The sequence below is a fragment of the Pygoscelis adeliae genome, unplaced genomic scaffold (genome assembly GCF_000699105.1).
Source record: "Pygoscelis adeliae isolate BGI_AS28 unplaced genomic scaffold, ASM69910v1 Scaffold135, whole genome shotgun sequence".
Classification (NCBI taxonomy): domain Eukaryota; kingdom Metazoa; phylum Chordata; class Aves; order Sphenisciformes; family Spheniscidae; genus Pygoscelis; species Pygoscelis adeliae.
In genome coordinates, this window is record NW_008824908.1 from 233754 (window position 1) to 248347 (window position 14594).

The window sequence follows — 14594 nt, forward strand, 5'->3', positions numbered from 1 at the left end:
AGTGGTTTTGAAAGTCAGATCTTCCAGATATCTAGCTCCAGGCTTCTGGGGTTTTTTTGGTGGGGGTGTTATCTGGTCTCTGTCTTGTCACGTATTATGAGCTTCACCGCTTTCACAAAAATGATCATAACGTACTCTGAAATTTTGTCTACTGCACTGAAAAATGTGAACTAAGTTCCAGCAATAGTAGAAGTGCTTGGGGTCCACTTATGTTACCACTAACGATGCTGTAGCAGGTCCTATGGAACAGCAGAATAAGAAGTGCATTCACTGCACTGTGTCATGCTACAGACAAGTATACTAGGAACCATGGTGTTTTTAAACCACTTGGCATCATTTAATTAACATGCTTTAAGCATTATGTGGCTTCAGTTGTAGACAGATATATATAATAAATCTTTGAACAAGTGCTATCAGAAGTAAGAGCTAAGTGGCATTTAAAATATATCAGAAAAATGTGATCACTAGTAAGTTTTAAAATAGTCCCTCTTTTTCTAGTCTAAATTGGGTCTCAGGAAGGAAAAAATAAGAAGAGCTAACACAATGACCTGCCAGAGTGGCAGTGTTTGTTTACTATTCCATATTTGAATGGGATTCATGCTTCGTCTGATTGACAGTCATTGCAAATTCTTTGGCTTTTTAAGACTTAAGGCGCCACTGTCTTGGGTGAACTGTAGTTCAGAATGGAGTTGTTTACAAAAGTTAACTACGTAGTTACTGCAGAATTGCGTGCTATGTTTCACTGAACTGTTTGGAAATGATATGTATTTGCAGTACAAATGGTGATGAATCAAGTTAAATCATATTCTAACTACTGTGCAGTCAATTTATTCCATCTGGGAGCTTCGTCACCCTGGCACCTGGAAGTGGACGAGGTAGCTGAATTGGCTTTCCATTACTCACCATATCCAAACGTCTTCTCGCAGTATGGCATGAATGTTCTAGTGTTTCATCAGAATCAGATTATGCTGACCCAAAAGCGACAAAAATTTTCCTCCCTCTTCAGCATTTGCAGAACATGTAGCCAGAATATGTGCACTTAAACCTTCAATATTTCCATGCAAGTCAGCCTTCTAATCATTCTTGTTTCACTATTCTGAATATTCCTTAGTCAAGATCTCTCCCCTAGCGAGGTCAAGACATAATTCAGTTGTATCTGTACCAGGACAATGTGCAGCAGACGTGCCTTTGAATGTGCAATTAAAAATTGCTTTGGCCTGTTTTATTTTCCTGTTTTACATTTTCATAAACTCGCATGTAATTTGATGAACACTGTCATTCTTTAAATTTCTTCAGCGTTACAGTTCTCAAGGGACTTCTCGCTCATTGAATGTCATTTTTGCATATTTACTTTCTCCACAAGTGCAAGTATGCAGTAGCACAAGTTGAGTCTTGCATTGTTATTTTTGTATTTACTTATGTTACATCCTGTTTTTCTTTGTAGTGATGTTAACACTTCCTCCCCATTCAGTGTTAACTCCGTGTGCCGTCTAAAAGCTGTTGATGTCTACCTCTAGCTAACCAACAATTTAGGTAGTTTTGTCGACAGAGTAGTATGAAAATTACTCAGATCGTGAAAGCACAACTTTGCAGCTGAGCAGATGCAACTCGAGTAAGGAGCTTCTGAGCACTTAGGCAGAGCTGCAGTGCAACTGTTTGCTTTGCACTTCCCGTGCAGCTGTGGTGCACACACCATCTTAGCCATTCCTGTGCTCAGCGATGGCTCAGAAAGCACCACCTTTGGTGTCTTCTGTCTTGTTTTATCTACGTACAGCCCTAGTGCCTTCTAATACTGGAAGTGGAAGACAGCTCATTTAAGTACTACTGTATCAGTAGCACTGAAAATATACTTCTGTCAGCAGAAGGGTCAATTATATGAACAGCTCTTCCTTTGAAGATATGCTGGAAACATGCTGCTTCCATCCTTCACCAGAGGTGAATCGTGAAAAGAAGACTTTGTCACAAAATCAACCCTTGAAAGTGGTATAAAAGAGTTACCCATCTCTCCAGCCTCTACTTCCCATCCCACCTCCCAGAATCAGCATGTACCCTGCTTCATGCTTCCTAAGTAATGCTAGCGTTGCTGCTAAGCCTGTGACACTCTGCGCTGAAAAATCAGCATCTTTTCCGATGATCGTCATTTTAGGCGTGAAGCCTTGATGCTGTCGGTGCCTCAGGAGGAGTGAGGGGCGGCCAGCAGAGGGGAAGGCCTCTGCGTTGTAAGTGGATCACCTATAACCAGCCCCATTCCCTCCAGTTGGATCCCTTGCACTGAGCCTGACTTTGGAGGTGGGAAATCTGATGTCAGAAGCTCAGGAACCACATTCATAATTAACTCACCTTTGTCTCATGCCATGTACCAGTTTGGGGACAGCTGTACTGGTGGTTGATCCTGTGTTGTGGTTACATACGTAAGGCTGAAGCATCTAATCGGTACTTTTTTCAAAACACAGATTGGCATGACCTACAGCTTTCAGACTAAATGATCGTAGTGCTCCTTTCCAGCTGTAGATCTACTGGAAAAATATATAAATGTTGTTAGCCACTGGCTTTACATTTGATGCTATAAAAGCAAAGACATAGATCTTTCTCCACTGAAAACCTGTGCAAGTTAAAACCATAAAACCCCCTTCCCTTGTTTTCCTCTGAAACTGGTTGTAATGCTCTCTTCCTCTCACTGTACCAGCCTCTACCATTCGACCAGATGTATGTCACTCCTCTGGGTTTCTTTCCTATATTCCCAAGCAGGTGAGAGACAAAAAGGAAAACATCAACTGTATGTCAGTGTCCAGATAAAAAGCTAAAAAATTAAGTTATGAAGCTCACTCTTTTTAGCAAAATTAACTGATCTCATATTGGCCCAGCGTAGCTCCTTCTTCCTGACAGTTTATTACTTCTAATCGTACAAATCAGGGCTCATTCCAGTATGATTTTGATGAAGTCCACAAAAGAGAATATACTCATCTCCTCCGATGCTTCAGATATTGAAACAGAATTTTTTTTTTCTGGTAAGATAGCCCATTAATTGCTTAGCTTTTGACATAACCCATCCCGTAGACTCCTGACAACTTGCATGCTGAGAAGTCCTGTCCTTGAAGTTACTACAGCGCACAATGATCAGAACTTACGGCTGTTGTTTTGTTAGCATTTACTAGCAACGTCTTGGCAGAGGGTGACCTCTAGTACTGTCTCTAAACATTTTCAATTTACAGACTCAAGAATTTTTGCTGTCTTCGCCTCTCATTCTTTCGAAGAGGTCAGCCCTTTATGAATTTGCCACAAGAAAGAAGTTCAAAACACCCCTTATACTTAAACAGCTTAATAAGAATATAGCCACAATGAACACACAACATACAATTCATTTTAATATTTATAGAAGAAATTCACATTGTTTTAAGTGTACACAAGCAGCTGCTGTCATTTGGCTATGAGCAGATGTTAGACCTCCGAAAGCTTCACTGATAATTAAAATACTAACAGTTAGTGTTTTACCCCAGCTGCAGGTTCTGTTTACTGTAAATTTGATTTTAATGGTGCCTCTGTGCAGTTATTGAATAGAGGTTTGTTTTCTACTATAGATACAAAAGCGTCTGCAATGAAGACAAATGGTTATTTCCCATAATTTACTCTGGAAAGATATGAATGTACGCTGTAACATAGTTGAATTTATAAATGAAATACAGATATGACTATCACATTGGAAATGGTAGTTTCTGCTATCTTAACTAACAAAAAGAACTAGGGAAACTTACTATTTCTAGTTATTCCCAAGCATCCCCCCTAAAAACTACTGTGCTTTCAAATGGGTTGAGACATGCCCTCGAGCAAAGAACAGGTGCTCCTTTTTACTGAATGGGTGCATAAATCAGAATTAATAAATACAGGAAATCACAATACTTGTATTTGATAGGTATGCAGAAGAATGTAATTTCTGCTTGATCATTTAATAACGTGGTATTTTATTTTAGGTATCCCTTACAAGTGTCTTTTCTCTTTAGTGCGTATACATACATCAAACGTTAGGGAAGGCTAGCCACTTTCAGAATTGTTAATCCCAAGGGCCTGATTATGCAAACACAATGCATAATGCGAGCTACCATGTTTAGTCCCTTTGAGACTATTGAGGCTAACTATGGTGGTAAGCAGTACTCTTGATAAATAAATGTTTATAAGACCAGGATCTAAATGTATATATTCTTGAAAAACAAAAACTCTTGCTGAGATAATAATGACAAAAAGGGTTTTTTGCTTTTTTTGACAAAACAGTTACTGTCTGGGACTAGACCTATTTCAGAAATCCATATAATTTTCCTTATGAGCAGAGCTTGTGGGGTTTTTTTTTCCCCCTTAATTTTCTCATATTAGCATGCATATTATTTTTCGTATTATCTTATATGTTCTGTCTGCCTTGGAAACAGAGTTCTCTGGTTTGACCAATCACAAACAGTACCTCTTAAAATTGGGATTCTGATTTAGAAGTGCCAAAAATGAACTTTCCAGTTGCACTGCAGGGGCTGAAACAGCAAAAGTGCATCCACGTAGCATCGATGTCAGTTGTTCCCAAACTGAGGGTCAGAGTAGCCTTTGAAGCTGGACTGCCAAAAAATGTCCAGGCTGGCTATCCTCATCTCCAGCTGCTAAATTGCACTGGAAGAGCTAGCTAAAATACTCCAAATACGTTCCTAATGCTGCTTGCCCATATCGGTAATTGCTGTATATGCCACAGTGAAGTTTTTGCTCACATGTAGGAGTTGAGAAGACAAGCCTGCATGGTGGCAAGCAGGTAAAGAGGAAAAGTAGCCTACAAGAAAATCAGTTACTGTGCAGGTTAGGCAGTTGTAAAATCTGCACATTAACGCTGTACATGTTTGCCATGATCAGTGGGAGTTTCGGTATGTGTATTTTTTATTTGCATAGCTTCTGTAACACTGGGCTCTATACTGTTCATTTTTGACCTTCAGTGCAGGAAAAGAGAAACTGAAATTTTTCACGGAGAAGGCCTTTTCCCAAAGGTTAATTGGACACTGGAGGGAAACTAAACCAAACCAGACAAACTGCCTAAACACCCTAACTGAATGGCTCAGCTATTTATTTTGTTTCTTTTTGTTGCTGTTGTCATAGCCCTCTAAGTTGTGGGAGGTAAAAATAACAAGCAGGAAATTTCAGTCTGTTTTTCAAAAGAAAAAAAAAAACTACAAAAATATTTCCTTTTACATTTTAAGGAAGCTAAAAGGACATCTGCTGCTTTGTTTAAGATACCTGAAAGGTTAAAACTTCATCCTTTATTCCAGAAATTCTTAGAAGACCTTGAAGTTTCTAAACATGATTGAGTGGTTAAGGACAAAGCTAGAAGCCAAGGACATTTTGAGTTTCAGCATTGAAACATGACATTACTGGATTTTTAAGTATAAAATGAACGATGAACATTATTTGGAATTGGTTTTGTTGTTTAATTTTCTTTTTAGCGTAATAATATACTGAAAGGAAAAAAAACCTTGCTGCACTGGTATCTCTTGAGATTTACATACTTTGTGTCAATGGTGGATCTTTTTTGTCTCTTAGGGAGCTGGTTAAGTCCCCTATAGGTATATTTATTTGTACTGCTTTACAAATATTTGCTGCCTTTGTGGACGTAATAGTTCTGACAGAGCCATTTTGGGTTGCTGATTTATTTCACTTCTTGGTTTGACCCATTCTATCTTCTTTCCTTCAGCAGAAGACATGAATGAGCCTTCACAACTTCTTACTTAGTAGCTTAACTATCTGGTTTAAAAAATGCTGGCCCATGCATTGCTTGCACATAAAAACCTTACAAATGAGAAAGAATAGTTTTTACTATGGTTAAGGAACAGAGATCTGAAAAACGTGGCTTAATGTTATGGCCTCTGAAAATCAAGGAAATCCCAAAGTTACGACATTATGCCACAGCTCTTAGACTTCACTTAATTAATTAGAGATCATTACAAAAATAATTTTAAAAAAAAGGAAAGAAAAAAGAGCAGAAACTTGGAGCTTGATCAAGGCCTAAATTATTTCTTTATGAATTTGAATGGCGGACTTACCATACCATTCAAAATATTATACTGCCATGTAGACAATAACTTTTAAAATAAAAAAATCAGTTGCTCCTTCAAGTGATGCCCAATATAAGTTGAATTTTCTATATCTTTTAAATTCCTTGAAGGTTGTGTTTAATTGCAGGAAAATATGTTTCTTTGCATTCGCATTATTTAATATTCAACGCATTTTAGTAGATACCAAATATTCGTATGTGTCAATAAATAACATACCCAATCACCAAAGTATGAAAAATTAAGTGTTGCTGAATAAGGTGCTATAAATCAGGCCTCCTAGAACTTTTGCAGAAAAGGAAAAATAGCTGGTTTAAGCTTGCTGTGTAAATGCAGATCATTTCCGTCATCGTAATAGATTTTTTCATTTATGACTTACTGCTTTGTCCTAAAGGTGCTCCTTGTGAAGGATGTCCTCAGCCTAGCCTCACCATGCACAACCGCTTGCTACAACTTTTGGGGAAGGGTTAGAATTCTAAAGAGGCTGCTGGCTGAGAGCAAAGTGGTGCTTTACATATAATATTAGCCCAGACTTTCCTAACGCATTACGCATTTCTTTCTGAGACAAGTCTCCTTAATGCCATCTTTATCTGCTACACGATGCATGAAATCTACTTTCTGTTTTAGAACTGCTGCTGACCCCCGACCCCGTGAGTGGCGCCACAATGTGACCTTTCTATTGTCATCAGCTTTCATTCTCCTGAAAATTCTATGAATTTTTATTACAAGTTTTTTTTTAAACCGAGCTGAGGCTTCAACAAATTACTTGACACAGATGAGATGAAGTTGTTGAAGTAGTGTTAGATAAGTTTTACAGCCAGCATGTGTGCTGCTGAACAGTACAAAGCCAGTGTCCTACAATGTCATACACCAGTAACTGCTGAGCCTACTATTGGATAAATACATCATTTTATGGAACATTGATTGTTCTATAAACCCAATGGAGTATTATGCTCTATGATCAAACCATTTAGATTGTGTGTAGAGCACAGAAAATGCCATATTCAGGATGGTACTAAAAGTGCCATTTGTGTATTTTATGGATGTCATTACGGGGGAAACTTCTCTCTGTAGGCCCTGTTTACTGCAAAATTTTTTAGTCTGTAATGACATTTTTCATTCACAACGTATGCCTTCAAGAGAGGGGGCCCTTGTTTTATTTGTTTCATTCGAGTTTACTGCACAAATCCTGTACATTTTAATTAAATGTAAGCTTAACAAAAGAAGAAGGTATTTATTCTGTGGGGAACAAATGATGACAGTAACAAAAGAATAAAACAGACACACAAAAGAAAGTCAGGTATTGAGTAAAAGAGAGGGAAAAAGGTACTAAGCCCTATTTGTAGTTTCCCAGAAGCACATTAAACATCAAAGCATTTCTTTTAGCCCTATTTCAGGAGTTTGTGGTCTCTGAGAATTAAAATAACCTGACAATATGGTTTTAATGTCTAAAAAATCCTGACATTTTCAAATAAAAAACTAACAGTTGCTCAGGACTCCAACTGATAAATAATGGCTCTGCTGAAATGACAGACTTCTTGGAAAGAAACCAATTCTGTGATCATTGCACCCCTAGATATGAAACACCTCTTTACAAATTGTCCGAATATGAGCTCTCCTATCATTATATTTTGTCATTTTAATGCCTATTTGTGTATCTTTTTAATTTGCAATGACATGCAATCAGCAACAAGTCCACTTTTCCTAATATTAATGTGGGCTTGTATTGCAGCTTATGTTTGCCATGTCAGCCAACACTTACCCCTTCTCTTTACCCGTTTTTAAGAGGGGGCGAGAGGCAGGCTGGATTTAGTAGGACAACGTGATTTGTTGCTACATACAGTCCAATAATGTGACATGTTCCTTAAATACATAAAAATTCCTACAAATGTTGTGTTGGATAGCAGTGCTCCATTATAGAAATGCACTGTTCCAAAGTCGAAATAGCAGCTAAGCCTCAAAATATGTTGTTTTCTAAATATCTTCCCTACTTGGCTTTTCACTGTTAAAACAAAAGAAAACCAGTAAAATCTGCAATTCATATTTACCATGAAAAATCACTAAAATTGAAGTTGATGTTCCCAGTAAATTCTTGGTCATAGTCCAGTTAAAATTTAAAGTTACAGTAGATTCACATTAGTTTAAATGACACTTGAACTTCTACACAGCTCAACATTAATTCATTATAGTTGAAATGGAAGAATCTTCAGTGGGTGAATCTTTTACAATCTGATTGAGGCTGTTACATTTTATAGGAGCCATTTTTCAAAGCAGTACTGACAGCACTCGAAGTTATTAAATTGCTGAATCAAAAGATGGACCTGCAATCGCATTTATGAACTGTGATGGAATAGCTGGGGTTGCACTGAGCTGAGGTTAAGATGTTGGTGTAGTTAAGCTTCATCACACCCCTTAGTGACAGCAGTATTTACCCATGTAGTTTACTTTAATGGTCAGGAAGTGGCTTAACTCACCTCTGGATTCAAATAGATTAAGTAAGCAGTCAGAATGGCATAATTATCAGTGCTGCGAGGGATTCACCGGATAGCTCTTCACCCAGGAGACTTCCCATTCAATTGCACAGTAAAGACTGGAGTTGCATAGATTCACGGGCACAGCGTTTGTTTGAGGAGATGAAAACAGGATGAATTTCCTTTTTCTTTCCCTTCCCCAGATCGGAGCTTCTCCTCAGTGCAGTGATGCTGTGGCCTGTACATAAATTATCATGATCTTAGGGGAAAGATGTCATGATTTTGCTGTGCGCCTGTGAAAATTATGATCGTAGAGTTATTTTGATTTTGAAATCCAGTGGAAAATGCATGATTTGTAGAGTTATTTTGATTTTGTGCCACATCACTGCCAGGCTCCTCTTTTATCATGTCAACAAAGCAAGATTCCTGAGAGAATTAATTACTTCTACTCTATTATAAAATGTGGAAGAGCTAAGATAATTGTCACTTTATGTTGATTTCCCCTTCCTATTTTTCTGCTCTTTGGGGGGTCTTGTGAATGTCAGTGCCTACAGAGAGCACAGGAAAAGTGGGGATAAGAACCAGTCGTACCGCAGTAAGCTTCCTTCTCACTTATGCCTGACAAAATGTACTACAATTGCATGTGCCAGATTTATCATGCAGCATCACTTGGAAACACTCTAATGGTTTAAATTGTTAATTTTCTTTTCCAAAGATAACCTGCCTTGCAAACTAAGATGGAGAAAGTTGTATAACATCAGTTTAGACTTGTGAAGGTGATTTGCAGCCTTTCAGCTTAACAAAATTACTTCTCGTGCTTCACAGTACAGTTCTCCACCAGAAGCTTTGTAATAGAAGAAAAGATAGATAGATAGATAGATAGATAGAGATAGATAGATAGATAGATAGATAGATAGATAGATAGATGCCAGCAAGAGCTCAGTCTTTTAAGCATTGGTGTTATCTTGGAATATTAGCTTGATATGCACCTTAGCATATCAAGTTGCTAGATGGTGCAAGATGCCAAGTACTCAGTCTCAGAGTAACACAGCTCCTAAGTGTGAACTGACCTTTAAGCAAACGAGTCTCTGGTCTTTAGAGCCCAGTTTAGTTCTCTGTGGGATCAGGGCCTGACAGTGCTATGCTTTGGGTGAAAGAGCCCCCTTAGACCAGCTTCAGTATAATTTTCTTGGCCTCTTGAGTTCAACGGAGCATGTTGTTCACTAGAAGTGTCTTGGTGGCTTGGAAAGTACAGTGCTAGCCTGGAAGTTGACTGTAAGAGTCAATTTTTTTTCTTCCTTTTCTTCCTGTTATTCCAGAGGTGTGATTTCAGTTTGTGTAGGTGAACTTAAACTAGAGCATGGGTGTGAGTAGTCTCAGCAGCACAGACTTAATCAGCCTTCCCAAGGCCCATCTGGCATTAGACCCTCACCTCATGCTCAGTGTCCGGGACCCATTCTTCTCTCTGTGTGCACTGGTTGTGGCCCAAAGCTCACTTACCCGCACCTGCAGGAGCTGCAGGGGTGCCTCAGGATGGCACTGCCACAGGGAGACAGCGAGTGCTAGAGCTGTTCTGCCACAGACATCCACAAAGCTGGTCACAGGGTGCTCTCAGTTATGTCTGCCCAAAAATGCTGAAGGCAACCCTGAGGCCATGCTTGGAGGATGGTGGGCTTGATTTTGTGCAGCTGTGGGCATGATTTGCTTTGCTGAAGCTTCATTGTTAGTGATGAGAACTGAGAAGGAAACTTTTCAATGACCCAAAACCAGAGCGAGTGGCAGAGCAAGCAGTTGGAATGTGGAGGTTACAAGTATTTTAATTTGTTAATTGATTTCATGTAGAAATAATTAAGAAGTGTAATTGAGGTTTCTCTGGATGATATTTTATAGAATATCCTGCTTAGGGTAAGAAAACTACCAAGTGTTTTCCCCAGGTAACTAGGCTAGTGACTAAGTCAGGTGTGCTGGAGAAGATGCTAGGTGGGAAATGAAGGGGAAGACAATGGCATCAAAATGACAGCATGGCAATTACCTCACCAACAAAAGCAGGGTATTAAGAAGATCAGCCACAGTTTTTCACACCCAGATATGTTTAATGTAATATACGATCCTAAAATTCATTACTGAATGTGGTGGGTTGACCCTGGCTGGACGCCAAGTGCCCACCAAAGCCTCTCTATCACTCCCCCTCCTCAGCTGGACAGGGGAGAGAAAATATAAAGAAAGGCTCGTGGGTCGAGATAAGGACAGGGAGAGACCACTCACCAATTACCACCACGGGCAAAACAGACTTGACTTGGGGAAATTAGTTTAATTTATTACCAATCAAATCAGAGTAGGGTAATGAGAAATAAAACCGAATCTTAAAACACCTTCCCCCACCCTCCCTTCTTCCCAGGCTCAACTTCACTCCTGATTTTCTCTACCTCCTCCCCCCACCGAGCGGCACAGGGGGATGGGGAATGGGGGTTGCAGTCAGTTCATCACACGTTGTCTCTGCCGCTCCTTCCTCCTCACACTCTTCCCTTGCTCCAACGTGGGGTCCCTCCCACAGGAGATTTTTCTCCACGAACTTCTCCAACGTGAGTCCTTCCCACGGGCTGCAGTTCTTCACGAACTGCTCCAGCGTGGGTCCCTTCCATGGGGTGCAGTCCTTCAGGAACAGACTGCTCCAGCATGGGCCTGCTCTAGTGCAGGCTTCCCCCAGGGTCACAGCCTCCTTCGGGCATCCACCTGCTCTGGCATGGGGTCCTCCACGGGCTGCAGGTGGATATCTGCTCCACCATTAACCTCCATGGGCTGCAGGGGGACAGCCTGCCTCACCATGGTCTTCACCACGGGCTGCAGGGGAATCTCTGCCCCGGCACCTAGAGCACCTCCTGCCCCTCCTTCTTCACTGACCTTGGTGTCTGCAGAGTTGTTCCTCTCACATATTCTCACTTCTCTCTCCTGGCTGCTGTTGCGCAGCAGTTTTTTCCCCTTCTTAAATATGTTATCACAGAGGCGCTACCATCATCGCTGATGGGCTCGGCCTTGGCCAGCAGCGGGTCCATCTTGGAGCCAGCTGGCATTGGCTCTACCGGACAGAGGAGAAGCTTCTAGCATCTCCTCATAGAAGCCACCCCTGTAGCCCCCCCCACTACCAAAACCTTGCCACGCAAGCCCAATACACTGAAGTACTGAAATATCACCAGTAGGATCTTCTATAAAAGATGTGTTACTGGCTTTTAACTGTGTACTGTATTTATCTGGGCTTTTTTATACAGCATATTTTAAAGAACACATTTAAATTGTTAATAGGCTGCAGAATTGTTAAACTCAGCAATTATTTCAACCTGTAAATATGTTATTTGGAAAACATGCAAATTGTTTTTGTTCACTTGCTCATTTTATCTGTGTTTTCTGCCAGTGAAATCTAAAAATCGTCAAGGAATTTTCTTCCATTTAAGCTACAATTTGTTAAAGTAATGAACTGATATTTGCCATGATACCATGTTAACAGCATATTTTGTCTTGTAGGCATTGTGTCCAAGTCCTATGAGTGCCGACTGAAGGGGCAAGGAGCAACCTTTGTGGAAACTACGAGTCCTTTTACTGCAGCAGCACTGGGAGAGGTTTCTCCAGTTAAAGAGAAGGTCTTTCGGGGCAGTAGAAGACAGCCACAGTCACCTGAAGAAGTTCAGCAAGTTATTATTATTCAAGGATACGATCGAGACTTTGCAATTGATGCCTCTGTGGAAGAAACAGCAGCGGCTACCCTTCAGACTCTAGCAATGGCTGGTCAGATGGCGAGGGTGGTCCATATTACAGAAGACGGGCAAGTCATAGCTACAAATCAAAATGGCTCACACGTGAGTAGTATGGTTCCAGGGCAGATACTTACCGAGCAGTTAGCAGATGGTGCAACACAGGTGGTAGTGGTTGAAGGAACAGGAACTGATATGGAGGAGGCCGTTCAAATAGATGCAGTTCCTGACTCCAGTAGCACTGTACTGCAGCAGATAATGCGGCAAGAAGTTTTAGATGCTTCTGAAGCTACGGTCCATCCTCCAGACTCCTCCTCAGCATTAGATGCCCTGCTTTGTGCTGTAACAGAGCTGGGTGAAGTGGAAAACAAATCTGGACTCCTTGACAGATGCAGGTCTAGTCACAAAGATTTCTTGCAAATGCCAAACCCAGAGACGCCCAGCATTCCCAGTGATGCAGGGGGACAAGAAATACAAATGTTCCATGAAGTTCAAGAGACTCAGGAAGATACCAAACCTATGGAAGTAGTGACGCGGGTCATGCACCCATCGGCTATAATTGCATCTCAGGAGAGAGCTCAGGCTGCCTTCAAGAAAATGGTCCAAGGAGTATTACGGTTTGCTGTATGTGATACGACTGCAGCCGACCAGCTGATGAAAGAAGGTGTCACTCAGGTCATTGTAAATGAGGAAGGGACTGTGCATATGGTAGCTAGAGAAGGCTCTCAGATAATTATGCAGGAAGCTGGTAGCCATGCGCTCAGTGTCCAAAGCGAGCACATGGATTTAGTTGAGTCGGATGGGGAAATATCACAGATTATTGTCACAGAAGAAATAGCTCAAGCCATGGTTCAGGGTTCTGATGGCGACTTCTCTGAAGGTGCAACCCACTACATCGTCACAGAATTGCCACCAGACATGCAGGATGAGCCTGGTGTGTACTCGCATGCTGTGATAGAGACAGCTGGGTCTCAAGAGATTTTGCAGGCTGGTACTGCTATAAAAGCAGAAGCTGTATCCCCTGATAGAGCAGAAGAACAGTTAACAAGCATGGTCATTTATACAGAGGGTGGCTCACAAGTAATTCAAGGCCAGAGAGATGATAATGAAGTACGAGAAGCATGAAGAGCTTCATCTCCTAGGCTTGATGCAGGGCAAAGCTGGAAATTACCAGATCCATGGAGGCACTGTATTCCTGGAACATTTTCTGTAAAACATTCTCAGTACAACACCCTCCTAGCCAGGTAACAAATACGCACCCTGCGGGAGGTGAAGGTCAGCTACTAGGAGGCGTTCACTGAAAAGGATAGTACAATCTTGTTACAATAGCTCTAAGAATTATTATATGGGATTATTATAAAACAAGCGTATTAGGCTACAAAAGAGGATACCCCCCCAAAGTAGGTATTGTTCTGTTCCTGCTTGCTTTGTTGTTTGTTTTTTTTTTTAATGTTGTTTTATCTCAGGGTAATTCCCTGCCCTCTGTCATTTTTGTCTAACATAATCACAGGAGTAAAATAATTCCACTTACATGTACATTTTGTGAACAGATAAATAAGCAAAAAATACAAAACCCACAATAACAAGGTGAACAGGTAAGCTTACGTACTATAATCGGTGCCCTTCATTTTAAAGAAGAACAGGTGGCATTTTGCTTTCTAGAATCTTACTTTAAAATATCCCTGGCTAAAAATGTCATCAAAAGAATTATTTTTTGCATCTAAAATCAAATTTTTCATAGTAGCTTGCTCTTTCATGGTATCACATAGGGCTTTCCATAAAGAAGAGCTCAAAGAAGCTACAGTGCAGAAAATTCTTGATTATACATATTCAGGAAGAAGAACTTGATGTCTGTAACTTCCACTTAATTTTAGATGAGACTCCTACATAAGAAATGTGCATTTTTTGAAAAAAATTGTCACTGTCAGTGTTTTGCTTTTCTTATAAATAGTGCTTCATATAAATACCATTTTGCAGTTCATTTTGTGAGCGACTTCTGAAATGTTATGGGGGGTTTTAAAGAAAATTCTGACATTGACATTAACAAGTAGAAAAAAAAAAGGTGACCTTGTATTTCTTGCTTAGTCCAGAATGTCAGTTATTTACTTGTGGATATACTGCAATTGTTCATGCAAGTTCATATTGAAAAGATTTGTTCCATGATACAACTGCTTTTGTTTCTTTAAAAAAATTGTAAAATATAAACTGGCAAGGTTTGGGGATTATTTTTTTTGTCTTTCAAATAAAATGTTAGCATTAAAATGAAGCATCATGATTTTTAATATTAAGCAATAAACAGAACTGAC

At 40.1% G+C, this 14594-nt stretch overlaps 1 protein-coding gene across 1 annotated transcript in view; it reads left to right on the forward strand.

The window, feature by feature from the left end:
* The window catches only part of LOC103917744 (zinc finger protein 407-like), a 215797-nt gene extending 201295 nt beyond the window's left edge, over positions 1-14502 (forward strand). Inside the window, exon 7 of the mRNA XM_009324934.1 lies at positions 12062-14502. Within this exon, the coding sequence (XP_009323209.1) occupies positions 12062-13413 (1352 nt within the window). The 3' untranslated portion in view covers positions 13414-14502. The remainder of the gene's footprint in view (positions 1-12061) is intronic.
* The last annotated feature ends 92 nt before the right edge of the window (positions 14503-14594 follow it).